Source organism: Physella acuta, unplaced genomic scaffold (assembly GCF_028476545.2).
Source record: "Physella acuta isolate Inbredline_101_S28 unplaced genomic scaffold, ASM2847654v3 ptg000441l, whole genome shotgun sequence".
Taxonomy (NCBI): Eukaryota; Metazoa; Mollusca; class Gastropoda; family Physidae; genus Physella; species Physella acuta.
The window spans coordinates 63,333-80,878 of NW_026731960.1; the positions used below are offsets into that span (position 1 = coordinate 63,333).

Sequence of the window (17,546 nt, forward strand, 5' to 3'; positions counted from 1 at the left end):
AATGGAGGCCTACTTCAGCAGATATAGGTAGAGTTATATTCCCCAGATCATAAGCGGACATGCTACGTGTTTTGCATTAACCAATCAATTAATTATATAAAAACTATTTGTGGGAGGTGGGGGTGTAAAAATCGTTTGCCGCATTCAAACATTTTAGCCGTCTTTATCGGTCTTCTGCTGCCTTTACTAGATCAAGGGCGGAGGTATGTCGTCCGCGGCGGCGGCCAAGAAAGGAGGGAAGAAAAAAGAGGAGATCAAGTCAGAGGCGGAGCCTGACTTTAACCTCGAGATCACAGCCTACTGTCAGGGGACCCACACCCACGGGGTGGACATCGCCACCATGGCCATCTTTCTCAACGGCCCTGACCTTTGGTTCAAGAGACACGTGGAGCTGCGTCACTCGGATAGTATGTTTTTTTGACAAGTTTTGTTTCAGTGTGGTCTGTAAGTTTTTGACAAGTTTTGTTTCGGTGGGGTCTGTAAGTCTTTGGCAAGTTTTGTTTTTAGGTGGTCTGTAATTCTGTGACAATTTTGTTTCGAGATGCTCTGTTAGTTTTGACAAGTTTTGTTTCGAGGTGTCCTGATAGTTTTTGGCAAGTTAAGGTTGATGTTAGTGTGACAATAAGTCTGACATTTTTTTAAAAGAATTTTGGTACATGAGTTTAATAAGAGCAAAGAGAACTGAAATTTAGTGCTATGGAGACCCAGTTGCTTGTGTATGGAAGGCGTATGTTGCTACTGGTTGCTAATGAGACCCAGTTGCTTGTGTATGGAAGGCGTATGTTGCTACTGGTTGCTAATGAGACCCAGTTGCTTGTGTATGGAAGGCGTATGTTGCTACTGGTTGCTAATGAGACCCAGTTGCTTGTGTATGGAAGGCGTATGTTGCTACTGGTTGCTAATGAGACCCAGTTGCTTGTGTATGGAAGGCGTATGTTGCTACTGGTTGCTATGGAGACCCAGTTGCTTGTGTATGGAAGGCGTATGTTGCTACTAGTTGCTATGGAGACCCAGTTGCTTGTGTATGGAGGGCGTCTGTTGCTACTGGAACGAGTCCCGTTTGTGGATACTTCAACTTGTTCTATATGTTGCTATAATGACCAAACTATATGTTGGGGGGGGGGGTGTCTGCTACCTAATAAAACATCGCCCCTGTTACCTCAGATGTGCTGCTGATAGCCATACTATATGTTGGAGGGGGGGGGTGTCTGCTACCTAATAAAACATCGCCCCTGTTACCTCAGATGTGCTGCTGATAGCCATACTATATGTTGGAGGGGGGGGGGTCTGCCACCTAATAAAACATCGCCACTGTTACCTCAGATGAACTTCTGATAGCCATACTATATATGTTGGGGGGGGGGGGGGTCCGCTACCTAATAAAACATCGCCACTGTTACTCCAAATGTGCTGCTGATAGCCATACTATATGTTGGGGGGGGGGGGGTTGTCGCTGCCACCTAATAAAACATCGCCACTGTTACTCCAAATGTGCTGCTGATAGCCATACTATATGTTGGGGGGGGGAGGGGTGTCTGCCACCTTATAAAACATCGCCCCTGTTACTCTAGATGTGCTGCTGCTACAGTTGGTGAAGTGCATGAAGAAAGAGAAAGCCTTCAAGCAGATCTGGTGGAGGATGGTCATCCTCCTGGGCTACCCGGAGAAGGAGATAGAGACGGAGAAAGGCAAAACGAAATGGTCAGCCATAATCGTAACGGTAGGTCACATCCGGTCACACACAACCTGTCACATTCTGTCACATTCCGTCACATTTCGTCACATTCTGTCACATTCTGTCACATTCCGTCACATTTTGTCACATTCTGTCACATTCTGTCACATTCTGTCACATTCTGTCACATTCCGTCACATTTTGTCACGTTTTGTCACATTTTGTCACATGACGCCAATACGATATCCCTGTAACATTGTTAAAAGGTCAAAATCATGGTAGATAAGTAAGGAGAGCGAGAGACAGCGGGGATGGGGGGGGGGGAGATACAATAGCATTGAAAATAATGTATATAATGACTTCGCGTGTTGTAGTAATCGTATCCAGTCCATACTATGTAATCCGATCCTTATCTGCTACGCAATGGAAACGTTTCTCTAACACTTTTTAAAATTAAACAGTACAGTAAAGCTTGCCAGAGTAATACTAACCTACTGTTTCTTTAAATGAAGATTTGGGTTAGCTAGAGTGGCGTAGGCAGTGGTGTGTTTTAAGCGGGTTATAACCACTCCCAAGAGCCCCGAAATTAAAATTATCGCCTCGATAAATTATTATTGACGTCGTCTCGTTCCTGCTGTTTTGAGCCTACGATTTCAAAATTTCGATCGTCATGTAAACAATAGTTATTTTTATTCAAATCGTGATGGAATATATATATATATATATATATATATATATATATATATATATATATATATATATATATATATATAGAGAGAGAGAGAGAGAGAGAGAGAGAGAGAGAGAGAGAGAGAGAGAGAGAGAGAGAGACTATATATAGACTATATAGACTATAGACTATATACATATATGTAATGGGACCCCCACGCCGCCATCCCCATCCCCTACCATAACCAATCCCATCTGCCTACGCCACAATTGTCGCTACCACAAAGATTTCATTGTCGCTACCACAAAAATTCCATGGTCGCTACCACAAAGATTCCATTGTCGCTACCACAAAGATTCCATTGTCGCTGCCTCAAAGATTTCATTGTCGCTACCACAAAGATTTCATTGTCGCTACCTCAAAGATTCCATTGTCGCTACCACAAAAATTCCATGGTCGCTACCACAAAGATTCCATTGTCGCTACCACAAAGATTCCATTGTCGCTACCACAAAGATTCCATTGTCGCTACCACAAAGATTCCATTGTCGCTACCACAAAAATTCCATTGTCGCTACCTCAAAGATTCCATTGTCGCTACCTCAAAGATTCCTCTTCCAGATTTTGAAGCGCTGCTTCGAGGACAACCTGAACGTCCAGGACCGTGGCATCCTGCGACTCATCTCCATCCTGGAGATTATGGGACTGGACAAGACGATCGATCGTCTGCTCTTCACCATGAGATCCTAGTACGTTCCCCTTGTTGTGTCTGCTACGGCTTATCTGGACTTGACCGTTTCCATAGAAACACTGGCAAAATTTTACACTAGCACAGGGAGGTGTTGGGTTGTGGCTAGTATACGGATTAGGGTCAGCGATTAATCCAGTGATATGTTTAGGGTTAGGGTTGAGGTTTGTAATTGTAGCTTTCAACTCGTCCTCTTGTTGAAAAAGTATCGTCTTTCGGTATGGCAAATACACATTTTAACTTAGATTTAGTATGACTGACTATTAAACTTAACTAATATTAGAACACTGAGACTTTTCTAAAAAACCAAATAATTTCTCTATACATTTGTTACGGCATACGTGTGAGGTATGTTAAAGCTAAGTCTTATAACAATCCCATATACTCTATGTACAGCAAGGGGACGCTACTCGTGTCCAAACAGGCACCGCGTTATCTGAAGCTCATGTATCACTGGATCCTCAACACCAAGATCACACGCAACAGTTTACTCAGGATGGTTGGTAAGCTCAGGCCTTAATTAGTGCTAATGAGCTCATCCTTTAATTTAGATTGGTGAGATCGTACTGTTATAAGCGTTCGTCGTTTCAATTAAGATTGGTAAGCTAGTACCTTAATTAGTGCTAATGAGCTCATCCTTTAATTAATTCAGATTGGTAAGATCGTACTGTTATAATGGTTCGTCATTTAAATTAAGATTGGTAAGCTAGTGCATTAATTAGTGATAATGTGCTCATGTTTTAATAATTTTAAGGTCGTAAGATTTTAATATTGTAAGGATTTTTCCTTTCAAGCCTCAATTATGATTGGTACGCTATAGCCTTAATAATTTCATTGGTGTTTGTATCTATAACTTAAATCTATAACCGGAATCTATAACCTGAATCTATAACCTCAGAAGTTGCAGAAATTAGAAAGTTAGACTTTTCTAAAAATCTCTAACCTGAATTTGTCTATGATTTCACCAATCCCCTCCTCCACCCCCTCCCCCTATCATGTTTCAGACACCCAGATCCTCAAGCCGGTGTCCGACATGTTCCTCCTGAGACTGTCAGAGCTCCTGGACCCAGAGCTTCTCTACAAGATCGGCTCCTTCATGGATGTCGAGGATAACGTCATCCATGCCATCCACGGGGAGGAAATCATCAAAGATCCAATCTACTTGCCATTTAGGGTGAGTTCCCTTGTCATCTACTTGCCATTTAGGGTGAGTTCCCTTGTCATCTACTTGCCATTTAGGGTGAGTTCCCTTGTCATCTACTTGCCATTTAGGGTGAGTTCCCTTGTCATCTACTTGCCATTTAGGGTGAGTTCCCTTGTCATCTACTTGCCATTTAGGGTGAGTTCCCTTGTCATCTACTTGCCATTTAGGGTGAGTTCCCTTGTCATCTACTTGCCATTTAGGGTGAGTTCCCTTGTCATCTACTTGCCATTTAGGGTGAGTTCCCTTGTCATCTACTTGCCATTTAGGGTGAGTTCCCTTGTCATCTACTTGCCATTTAGGGTGAGTTATCATCAAAGATCCCATCTACTTGCCATTTAGGGTGAGTTCCCTTGTCATCTACTTGCGATTTAGGGTGAGTTCCCTTGTCATCTACTTGCCATTTAGGGTGAGTTATCATCAAAGATCCAATCTACTTGCCATTTAGGGTGAGTTCCCTTGTCATCTACTTGCCATTTAGGGTGAGTTCCCTTGTCATCTACTTGCCATTTAGGGTGAGTTCCCTTGTCATCTACTTGCCATTTAGGGTGAGTTCCCTTGTCATCTACTTGCCATTTAGGGTGAGTTCCCTTGTCATCTACTTGCCATTTAGGGTGAGTTCCCTTGTCATCTACTTGCCATTTAGGGTGAGTTCCCTTGTCATCTACTTGCCATTTAGGGTGAGTTATCATCAAAGATCCCATCTACTTGCCATTTAGGGTGAGTTCCCTTGTCATCTACTTGCGATTTAGGGTGAGTTCCCTTGTCATCTACTTGCCATTTAGGGTGAGTTCCCTTGTCATCTACTTGCCATTTAGGGTGAGTTATCATCAAAGATCCCATCTACTTGCCATTTAGGGTGAGTTCCCTTGTCATCTACTTGCCATTTAGGGTGAGTTCCCTTGTCATCTACTTGCCATTTAGGGTGAGTTCCCTTGTCATCTACTTGCCATTTAGGGTGAGTTCCCTTGTCATCTACTTGCCATTTAGGGTGAGTTCCCTTGTCATCTACTTGCCATTTAGGGTGAGTTCCCTTGTCATCTACTTGCCATTTAGGGTGAGTTCCCTTGTCATCTACTTGCCATTTAGGGTGAGTTCCCTTGTCATCTACTTGCCATTTAGGGTGAGTTCCCTTGTCATCTACTTGCCATTTAGGGTGAGTTCCCTTGTCATCTACTTGCCATTTAGGGTGAGTTCCCTTGTCATCTACTTGCCATTTAGGGTGAGTTCCCTTGTCATCTACTTGCCATTTAGGGTGAGTTCCCTTGTCATCTACTTGCCATTTAGGGTGAGTTCCCTTGTCATCTACTTGCCATTTAGGGTGAGTTCCCTTGTCATCTACTTGCCATTTAGGGTGAGTTCCCTTGTCATCTACTTGCCATTTAGGGTGAGTTCCCTTGTCATCTACTTGCCATTTAGGGTGAGTTCCCTTGTCATCTACTTGCCATTTAGGGTGAGTTCCCTTGTCATCTACTTGCCATTTAGGGTGAGTTCCCTTGTCATCTACTTGCCATTTAGGGTGAGTTCCCTTGTCATCTACTTGCCATTTAGGGTGAGTTCCCTTGTCATCTACTTGCCATTTAGGGTGAGTTCCCTTGTCATCTACTTGCCATTTAGGGTGAGTTCCCTTGTCATCTACTTGCCATTTAGGGTGAGTTCCCTTGTCATCTACTTGCCATTTAGGGTGAGTTCCCTTGTCATCTACTTGCCATTTAGGGTGAGTTCCCTTGTCATCTACTTGCCATTTAGGGTGAGTTCCCTTGTCATCTACTTGCCATTTAGGGTGAGTTCCCTTGTCATCTACTTGCCATTTAGGGTGAGTTCCCTTGTCATCTACTTGCCATTTAGGGTGAGTTCCCTTGTCATCTACTTGCCATTTAGGGTGAGTTCCCTTGTCATCTACTTGCCATTTAGGGTGAGTTCCCTTGTCATCTACTTGCCATTTAGGGTGAGTTCCCTTGTCATCTACTTGCCATTTAGGGTGAGTTCCCTTGTCATCTACTTGCCATTTAGGGTGAGTTCCCTTGTCATCTACTTGCCATTTAGGGTGAGTTCCCTTGTCATCTACTTGCCATTTAGGGTGAGTTCCCTTGTCATCTACTTGCCATTTAGGGTGAGTTCCCTTGTCATCTACTTGCCATTTAGGGTGAGTTCCCTTGTCATCTACTTGCCATTTAGGGTGAGTTCCCTTGTCATCTACTTGCCATTTAGGGTGAGTTCCCTTGTCATCTACTTGCCATTTAGGGTGAGTTCCCTTGTCATCTACTTGCCATTTAGGGTGAGTTCCCTTGTCATCTACTTGCCATTTAGGGTGAGTTCCCTTGTCATCTACTTGCCATTTAGGGTGAGTTCCCTTGTCATCTACTTGCCATTTAGGGTGAGTTCCCTTGTCATCTACTTGCCATTTAGGGTGAGTTCCCTTGTCATCTACTTGCCATTTAGGGTGAGTTCCCTTGTCATCTACTTGCCATTTAGGGTGAGTTCCCTTGTCATCTACTTGCCATTTAGGGTGAGTTCCCTTGTCATCTACTTGCCATTTAGGGTGAGTTCCCTTGTCATCTACTTGCCATTTAGGGTGAGTTCCCTTGTCATCTACTTGCCATTTAGGGTGAGTTCCCTTGTCATCTACTTGCCATTTAGGGTGAGTTCCCTTGTCATCTACTTGCCATTTAGGGTGAGTTCCCTTGTCATCTACTTGCCATTTAGGGTGAGTTCCCTTGTCATCTACTTGCCATTTAGGGTGAGTTCCCTTGTCATCTACTTGCCATTTAGGGTGAGTTCCCTTGTCATCTACTTGCCATTTAGGGTGAGTTCCCTTGTCATCTACTTGCCATTTAGGGTGAGTTCCCTTGTCATCTACTTGCCATTTAGGGTGAGTTCCCTTGTCATCTACTTGCCATTTAGGGTGAGTTCCCTTGTCATCTACTTGCCATTTAGGGTGAGTTCCCTTGTCATCTACTTGCCATTTAGGGTGAGTTCCCTTGTCATCTACTTGCCATTTAGGGTGAGTTCCCTTGTCATCTACTTGCCATTTAGGGTGAGTTCCCTTGTCATCTACTTGCCATTTAGGGTGAGTTCCCTTGTCATCTACTTGCCATTTAGGGTGAGTTCCCTTGTCGCCTTTGTGACGGGTTAAAAATCATAACCTTCATCTGTGGGCATTTTAAAATTTACATATATCATAATGTTTCAGGCTGACAAATTAACAAATTAAGGTTTACATTCGTGTCACCTAAATTTATGGAGCCGTTATTTCTGTGTCTCAAAGTGGGGTATAGTTTAAGTCCATCCTATTTAAGCTTCATTATGAATGTTACCAGCGTGTCCTGTGTCTCAGATCCTCATCAATGTTACTAACGTGTCCTGTGTCTCAGATCCTCATCAATGTTACTAACGTGTCCTGTGTCTCAGATCCTCATCAATGTTACTAACGTGTCCTGTGTCTCAGATCCTCATCAATGTTACTAACGTGTCCTGTGTCTCAGATCCTCATCAATGTTACTAACGTGTCCTGTGTCTCAGATCCTCATCAATGTTACTAACGTGTCATGTGTCTCAGATCCTCATCAATGTTACTAACGTGTCCTGTGTCTCAGATCCTCATCAATGTTACTAACGTGTCCTGTTGTCTCAGATCCTCATCAATGTTACTAACGTGTCCTGTGTCTCAGATCCTCATCAATATTACTAACGTGTCCTGTGTCTCAGATCCTCATCAAGAGCCGACAGAAGAAAGATGAGATCATCCACTACACACTCCTGCTGATGGACATGACGACAAATTGTCAGCTCTTTGAGGCCAGAAACTTTGTCATCACAGAGACAAGGAAATGGTTGGTTGCTGTCTGTCTTGTGGTGGTTACTGTCCTGTGGTGGTCACTGTCTGTCTTGTGGTGGTCACTGACTGTCCAGTGGTGGTCACTTTCCTGTGGTGGTCACTGACTGTCCTGTGGTGGTCACTGTCCTGTGGTGGTCACTGACTGTCCTGTGGTGGTCACTGTCTGTCTTGTGGTGGTCACTGTCCAGTGGTGGTCACTTTCCTGTGGTGGTCACTGTCCTGTGGTGGTCACTTTCCTGTGGTGGTCACTGACTGTCCTGTGGTGGTCACTGACTGTCCTGTGGTGGTCACTGTCCAGTGGTGGTCACTTTCCTGTGGTGGTCACTGACTGTCCTGTGGTGGTCACTGTCCAGTGGTGGTCACTTTCCTGTGGTGGTCACTGACTGTCCTGTGGTGGTCACTGTCCAGTGGTGGTCACTTTCCTGTGGTGGTCACTGACTGTCCAGTGGTGGTCACTGACTGTCCAGTGGTGGTCACTTTCCTGTGGTGGTCACTGACTGTCCAGTGGTGGTCACTGTCCAGTGGTGGTCACTGTTTGTCTTGTAGTGGTCACTGTTGTGTTTACCAATCGTTTTGTATCTTTTTTCTATGACGCCGTCATTAAATAAAATTATCTTTTTGACAATTTACATTTTACACTCCGCTACATATATTTGCATTATTGATTCAGTTTTAAATACACCTTCAATTAGTATAGAAAACCCTGCGAAAACCCAGTATTAAACATTCCTCTAAAATTATCACAGTTAATTTCCCCCCCCCCCTCTCCCCAATTAAAGAATCGTTATTTACGGACAAGCCCTTAAGTCGTGTCTCATTACTTTTTGTGTGCCAATCATTAGTTGAAACCTGGTGTGTTGCCAAACAAATCCTAGGATACCTGACAGAAATTGTCAGCCATTGTGTCCCACGTCAATTTGTGATTAATTTGTTCGCTGTAATGTCACAAAGCTGTAATGTTCCAAAGCTGTAATGTTACAAAGCTGTAATGTTACAAAGCTGTAATGTTACAACGCTGTAATGTTACAAAGCTGTAAGGTTACAAAGCTGTAATGTTACAAAGCTGTAATGTTACAAAGCTGTAATGTTACAAAACTGTAATGTTACAAAGCTGTAATGTTACAACGCTGTAATGTTACAAAGCTGTAATGTTACAACGCTGTAATGTTACAAAGCTGTAAGGTTACAAAGCTGTAATGTTACAACGCTGTAATGTTACAAAGCTGTAATGTTACAAAGCTGTAATGTTACAAATTTGTAATGTTACAAAGCTGTAATCGAATCTAAAATTGACCGATTGATACCTCATAGCTTGCGGGCTGTTAAATCATGTATATAAACTTGTGGGAGCCATTTGTAATTGTTTCCACCTTATTACTTTAAATTTTTAAAAACTGTTTTAAAAGCGTGACGTCCTTTATGGATAACCTCTTAGTGGCTTTTAAAATGTATTATTTAGTTTAGGATATCGATTCTGAAACTTTTCACATATTTGGTATTTATGTGGGACTAAAAAGTTTTCACATATTTGGTATTTATGTGGGACTAAAAAGTTTTCACATATTTGGTATTTATGTGGGACTAAAAAGTTTTCACATATTTGGTATTTATGTGGGACAATAAAATTTTCACATATTTTATATTCATGTGAGACTAAAAGCGTTTTCACATATTGGATATTTATATAGGACCTAAATGTGTTTTCACATATTTTATATTCATGTGAGACTAAAAGCGTTTTCACATATTGGATATTTATATAGGACCTAAATGTGTTTTCACATATTTTATATTCATGTGAGACTAAAAGCGTTTTCACATATTGGATATTTATATAGGACCTAAATGTGTTTTCACATATTTTATATTCATATGAGACTAAAAGCGTTTTCAAATATTGGATATTTATATAGGACATAAATGTGTTTTCACATATTTTATATTCATGTGAGACTAAAAGCGTTTTCACATATTGGATATTTATATAGGACCTAAATGTGTTTTCACATACTAATTTCACAGGATGGCGACAGTGGCTGATACAGAGCCGGACATTTGCGCCAAACTGGACAACTTGTTTACGTAAACAGCCGGCACTCTCGGCATCGCTGTCCAGCTCCAGTTGGACAGGCAACAGCTTAGTGTCTCGCTGTTGGACAGCAACATGTGACAGCATGTGTCTTGAAGACGTAGCCCTAATGATGACCCTAGACAAAACTTCACGACATTTTTCTTGATTTGGTTCTCCGTGCCTAGAAAATTAATTTGTATTTATAATTTTAAAAAGCATTATATATTCTCTACTCTGTGTTGTTGTTTTTTACGTAGAAAATCTACCCCCCCACCCCAACGGAATATATATAGAAATATGTAAACCCGAAAATATCAAGTGCCCCCCCCCCCCGGAGAAAAAGTCTGGAAGAAACACTACTTGCCACTGTGCTAAGCACATCAAAAACTAACGTCACAATCTCACTACACATTCTACTTGCCACTGTGCTAAACACATCAAACACTAACGTTACAATCTCACTACACATTCTACTTGCCACTGTGCTAAACACATCAAACACACACGTCACAATCTCACTACACATTCTACTTGCCACTGTGCTAAACACATCAAAAACTAACGTCACAATCTCACTACACATTCTACTTGCCACTGTGCTAAACACATCAAAAACTAACGTCACAATCTCACTACACATTCTACTTGCCACTGTGCTAAACACATCAAACACACACGTCACAATCTCACTACACATTCTACTTGCTACTGTGCTAAACACATAAAAAACTAACGTCACAATCTCACTACACATTCTACTTGCCACTGTGCTAAACACATCAAACACACACGTCACAATCTCACTACACATTCTACTTGCTACTGTGCTAAACACATCAAAAACTAACGTCACAATCTCACTACACATTCTACTTGCCACTGTGCTAAACACATCAAAAACTAACGTCACAATCTCACTACACATTCTACTTGCCACTGTGCTAAACACATCAAAAACTAACGTCACAATCTCACTACATATTCTACTTGCCACTGTGCTAAACACATCAAAAACTAACGTCACAATCTCACTACACATTCTTCTTGCCACTGTGCTAAACACATCAAACACACACGTCACAATCTCACTACACATTCTACTTGCCACTGTGCTAAACACATCAAAAACTAACGTCACAATCTCACTACACATTCTACTTGCCACTGTGCTAAACACATCAAAAACTAACGTCACAATCTCACTACACATTCTACTTGCCACTGTGCTAAACACATCAAAAACTAACGTCACAATCTCACTACATATTCTACTTGCCACTGTGCTAAACACATCAAAAACTAACGTCACAATCTCACTACACATTCTACTTGCCACTGTGCTAAACACATAAAAAACTAACGTCACAATCTCACTACACATTCTACTTGCCACTGTGCTAAACACATCAAACACACACGTCACAATCTCACTACACATTCTACTTGCCACTGTGCTAAACACATCAAAAACTAACGTCACAATCTCACTACACATTCTACTTGCCACTGTGCTAAACACATCAAACACACACGTCACAATCTCACTACACATTCTACTTGCTACGGTGCTACACACACCATTGAACTGTCAGTTTTATTTTCTGTTAGAAAATATTAAAATCAAAATCTTCCACATTTTAAATATTTATTTTATTTCATTTTTTTTTAAAATCGTTGAATTCTATATAAGACCATCAGTAGTTCTTTAATACAATATTAAAAAGAATGGTCAAGATCACAAGTGAGTAGAGAAACCGGCTCCTAGAAAATGCACAAACGGAAAACAGCGCAACGAAAAGTTGCGCGTACAGAAAACTGCGTAAATACAAACTAATTCTATTCCGTACATGTTACCATTCTTTGCAAATGTCAACAAATGCCCGATTTAAATAAGAAATTCCTTTGCGTACATTTGTGTGCGAAATTTTTCTCCATTGCACATTTTCCGGTCACCAGAGAAATCAGTACGATGATATTTTGTGTTATAATTGCTAATAAAACAAGCACAAAAACTTTATTGCACTAATGCTTTAAGTGAACTAAAAACGACAATTTTAAAGTTCCTCTCTTTAGTAAAACATTGGTCGCTAAAATGTGTAAGATATTTCATGAGCGACCAATGTTGGTATAATAAATGCTACAGTGAGTGCTTGCACTGCCAAATGTTCAATTCAGTTCTGGCATCTGCTGCTCCTGTACTTTATGTAGCTCCAAGATCCGAACTGTCTTCACCAAGTAGCCAGTAGGTCTCCATCACACCCTTGCCCTAATGGGAGTTAAAATAATACATTTAGTCTCTTTATTTGCACAGATTTCATATTTATCTTATGCTATAGTATCTAAGTATGTCATTTGATACATCGCAATTTAGAAAATCTTTTTTAGGTGGCATCGCATTAATTATGAAAAGAATACATGAAATAGTTAATGGCCTTTGCCCAGTTTATTAAAAAAAAAATACATTTAATTAGCAAATCGCCAAAGAAGTATTATGCTTAACTGATTCTCATTAGTCCAAAATGATACATAATATTATTAAAAGTTTTTAATATGATTTAAACAGTATAATAAAAACAATTACGGTGGTTAAAAAGTAATTATTATTTTACTTTCTCTTTATTTTAAAAACATTTTATTTTTCTCGCCACGTTCAGGATTTTCCCGCTTACTACTTGTATATGAAAAAGCAACATTAACATTTTGTTATCAAGTGGATAATACGGTTGACTAGTATATACTTTTCGGAAATTCCAAGTAAATACCTTAATCTCTATCTGTCCCCGCGACTGTATTGTAAAGCTGCCAAACGTCTGAAGGATGTCGACTGTACTCTGACTCATGTGGATCTTTAATTCTGGATTGAAAATATGTCAATAAAACATGTTGGTAGTGATTTTCATAGATAGTTTTTATGTACACTGTAGTGATTTTCCTATTTTCTATGTGTATGTTGGTATGGAACTTACCCACACACTAGACCAGGGAACTTACCCACACACTAGACCAGGGAACTTACCGACACCGTTAGACCAGGGAACTTACCGACACCGTTAGACCAGGGAACTTACCGACACCGTTAGACCAGGGAACTTACCCACACACTAGACCAGGGAACTTACCCACACACTAGACCAGGGAACTTACCCACACACTAGACCAGGGAACTTACCCACACACTAGACCAGGGAACTTACCCACACACTAGACCAGGGAACTTACCCACACACTAGACCAGGGAACTTACCCACACACTAGACCAGGGAACTTACCCACACACTAGACCAGGGAACTTACCCACACACTAGACCAGGGAACTTACCGACACCGTTAGACCAGGGAACTTACCGACACTGTTAGACCAGGGAACTTACCGACACCGTTAGACCAGGGAACTTACCCACACACTAGACCAGGGAACTTACCCACACACTAGACCAGGGAACTTACCCACACACTAGACCAGGGAACTTACCCACACACTAGACCAGGGAACTTACCGACACCGTTAGACCAGGGAACTTACCGACACCGTTAGACCAGGGAACTTACCGACACCGTTAGACCAGGGAACTTACCCACACACTAGACCAGGGAACTTACCCACACACTAGACCAGGGAACTTACCCACACACTAGACCAGGGAACTTACCCACACACTAGACCAGGGAACTTACCGACACACTAGACCAGGGAACTTACCGACACCGTTGGACTCCATCCTTGACGCCGTATTGACCGAGTCACCAAACAAACAATAACGTGGCATCTTTAGACCGACTACACCAGCACACACAGGACCTGGGGGTGGAGGACATGTTAGGACAGTACATAGTACATATAGGACCTCGGGGTGGAGGACATAGGACAGTATATAGGACATAGAGGACCTAGGGGGTGTAGGACATATGTTAGGGCAGTATAGAGGACATACAGGACATACAGGACCTGGGGTGGAGGACATATGTTAGGACAGTATATAGGGCATAGAGGACCTAAGGGTGTAGGACATATTTTAGGACAGTATACAGGACATAGAGGACATACAGGACCTGGGGGTGTAGGACATATGTCAGAACGGTACATAGGACATACAGGACCTACAGAGTACATGAAAACTCTGGAACACGACTACTACGAGCACATAAACAATGTACATCATTTACATAAGTGAAATTTTAAATTCTAAGAGACTGACAGTGGTCCACCTTTGTAGTCTACGTCCTGTAAGTAAATTACCCTTTCGGACATGGCGTCCATAGGGCTAATAATGTCACCTGTTTCCTTGATCGTGGTATAAGAGGAGACAGCTTGGTCAGTACTTTGCTCCACCTTTGTTTTCCCTGATATAAGTCAGGTACCCTTCAGTGCTGGGTGTGCCTAAGGTGGTCACTGTTTACCTAGCTTTGGAACAAACATTTATTTTTCCTACTCCTCCGCTACCCATATAAAAACTTGCCTGAGTTGAGTCCAATCCTCAGCTTGATGACAGTTTGGGGAAACCCCGATAAAAACTTGCCTGAGTTCAGTCCAATCCTCAGCTTGATGACAGTTTGGGGAAACCCCGATAAAAACTTGCCTGAGTTCAGTCCAATCCTCAGCTTGATGACAGTCTGGGGAAACCCCGATGCCTTGAACTCGGAAATCACCCGGAGCAAGGCCAAGGACATCCGAGCAATCTGCCGCGCATGCTCATTGCCGTTCCGGTTCGGCAGACCAGAGACCACCATGTAAGCGTCGCCTATGGTCTCCACCTGCAGAATTCACAACATAACCAGAGTTTCTTTCAGGCATCCCCTTCCCCCCTCCCCCGGATAAAATATAATTTCTATGGAAACTATACTGTATACTTCAACCAGTGTCTGTTCTCCGTGTACAATGTTTTCTATTGAAAAAGTCAACTTATTGTACCATGTTTCCATATAGCCCCCTTCGCGCAAATGATATATATATATATATATATATATATATATATATATATATATATATATATATATATATATATATATATATATATATATATATATATATATATATATATATATATATATATACAAAATGTATACTTCAACAAGTGTCTGTCCTCCATGTACAATGTTTTCCTATTGTAAAAGTAAAGTTCCCTTTTCAAACCTGACGGTCTATAGGGCTAGTGAAGTAGAGCTCACCTGTTTCTGTGACCTCGGCATATGAAGAGATAGTGTGGACTCAGGGAAGGTCTACTGACTTGAAGCCGGATTCGAAACCGAGAATTACGGGTTGGCAGTCCAGCTCTCTACCGCTAAGTCAATTTATTCTGACGTGTTTCCCTATTGACCGCCCCACCCCCTCCCACCCCCACCCAAGAGAAATACCCAGGTGTCTCTGCACCTAATGCCTGGACCCACCTTGTAGACATCAAAGCTGCCGATGACGTCATCGAAGCAGGAGTAGAGCTCGTTGAGGAAGATGATGATCTGCTCCGGCTTGAGCTGGGAGCAGATGACGGTGAAGCCGACGATGTCGCTGAAGTAGATGGTCACACAGTCGTAGAACTCTGGCTCCACCGTCAGGCCGGCCTTCAGTCTGTCTGCCACGCTCCTGTAGATGTGACACAGGGATGGTCAGATTAAAGAAAAAAGGAACTAAAGGGTCAAATAGTTCTAGAACTCTGGCTCCACCGTTCTTTAGGCTGTTTGCCACGCTGCTGGGGGGGGGGGGGGGTATTTTGGATTGTGGCATTTTACATGTCATTCTAATGTCATAGTAGATGTCTTTCTGAATAATGCCAGTTTTGATATCGCTATGAAAGATGTCACGTCGATGTCATTCTAGGTGATGTAATTTTACATTATAACATTTTAGATGTCACTCTGGGTAATGTCATTGCAGATGTCCTTCTGGGGAATATTATTTTTCCTTTCTTTCTGACTGTCAAATTAGATGTCATTATGGGGATGTCGCCTACAATTCCATTCTAGATTATGTCATTTTTTTGAGTTTATTCGGGATGATGTCCGTTTGGATTTTTAGATGAATTTAGATAGCATGTTGGCTGATGTTTATAGTGTCATACTGGTTGGAGACATTTTTAATGTCACTCTGGTTTCTGTCCTTTGGATGTGATTCGGAATTACGCCATTTCAGGTGTTAGTATTTGCTTACGTCATTCTGATTAATTAGTGCTACTGTCATTTTAGAAGTAATTCTGAATACAATTTTTTGTAATGTCAGTCTAGGTAGCTTCATGTTATTAGATGACATCTTGAGTGAAGCCATTTTTAAATGCCATTGTGGGCGATGTCATTTTGCGATGTCAATCTAGACATTATCATGCCCTTAAACAAAATTAAAGTTGATTCTGTCCCTTGCGAGATGCATTGTGCCCCTTAATAATGAAACGTCAAGCTGTGACGTCAATTAATAATTAAGTTTAATTAAGTTTAATTGATGAAAATTCAAAATGGCTGGCTTATTGGGCGTGACTTAAGAAAACTCGTTTTGAATATGGTCTTAGAATAAACAAAAAAAAACAGAAATTAAATCCTTTGAAATATTTTGAAATATTTTTAAACAGAATTGATTGCTGCATTATCTCACCAAGTAATGCAACAATTTTGTACAAAGACAAACATGTTTAGCGATTTAGTTGTTAGAGTCAGTAACATGTGGGCATGTCTGGGCAGCATCTATTTTTACGCGGGCAGCATCTGTTGGGGCATGACTTACGCGGGCAGCATGTGTTGGGGCATGACTTACGCGGGCAGCATGTGTTGGGGCATGACTTACGCGGGCAGCATGTGTTGGGGCATGACTTACGCGGGCAGCATCTGTTGGGGCATGACTTACGCGGGCAGCATCTGTTGGTGCATGACTTACGCGGGCAGCATCTGTTGGGGCATGACTTACGCGGGCAGCATCTGTTTAAGAAGCTCCTCAGATTTCTGCTTCTCTTGCTTGAGTTCCTCGACCTTCTCGTCCACGATCTTCTCCAGGTTGGTGCTGTATTTCTCCAACCTCTGCAGTAGGTTGTCCACCAGACTGCCGGACTTGTTCACCTTCCTGGGAGGGGATAACAGGAGGAGACGTGTCAGACGATATTTCAAGTGTGCAACAGAATTTCTAAAAGTATTTCCAAACAATAAAGCAATTTTTTTTTTTCTGATTAATAAAATAATTTATAGAATTTGTCTCCAAACTCGTACATTGTAATTGAATCTCATTTTCAAAAATCAAAATAGCTAAGACTAAAATTCAAGCAAGTGGGACGGAGTGGTCTAGCGGTAGAGAGCTGAACTGCTAACCCGTAAGTCTCAAGTTTGAATCCGGGTTCTAGTCAGTAGACCGTCCCTGAGTCCACCCAACT

The 17,546-nt window shown here is 41.7% G+C and overlaps 2 protein-coding genes across 2 annotated transcripts in view; one reads left to right on the plus strand and one right to left on the minus strand.

Annotated features, from left to right (window-relative positions):
* Positions 1-10,431, plus strand: part of LOC131943093 (uncharacterized) — a 40,844-nt gene extending 30,413 nt beyond the window's left edge. Inside the window, exons 25-31 of the mRNA XM_059303111.1 lie at positions 191-407; positions 1,572-1,720; positions 2,967-3,094; positions 3,490-3,596; positions 4,098-4,267; positions 8,003-8,127; positions 10,155-10,431. Of these exons, the coding sequence (XP_059159094.1) occupies positions 191-407; positions 1,572-1,720; positions 2,967-3,094; positions 3,490-3,596; positions 4,098-4,267; positions 8,003-8,127; positions 10,155-10,218 (960 nt within the window). The 3' untranslated portion in view covers positions 10,219-10,431. The remainder of the gene's footprint in view (positions 1-190; positions 408-1,571; positions 1,721-2,966; positions 3,095-3,489; positions 3,597-4,097; positions 4,268-8,002; positions 8,128-10,154) is intronic.
* A 1,577-nt stretch (positions 10,432-12,008) lies between these two features.
* Positions 12,009-17,387, minus strand: LOC131943104 (atrial natriuretic peptide receptor 2-like). Its single transcript, XM_059303128.1, has 7 exons — positions 17,380-17,387; positions 17,090-17,242; positions 15,589-15,781; positions 14,781-14,955; positions 13,904-14,002; positions 12,966-13,057; positions 12,009-12,469 (listed from the first exon to the last, which is right to left on the minus strand). The coding sequence occupies exons 1-7, from the start codon at positions 17,385-17,387 to the stop codon at positions 12,404-12,406; spliced, it is 786 nt and encodes a 261-aa protein (XP_059159111.1). The 3' UTR covers positions 12,009-12,403.
* Positions 17,388-17,546: the final 159 nt, after the last annotated feature.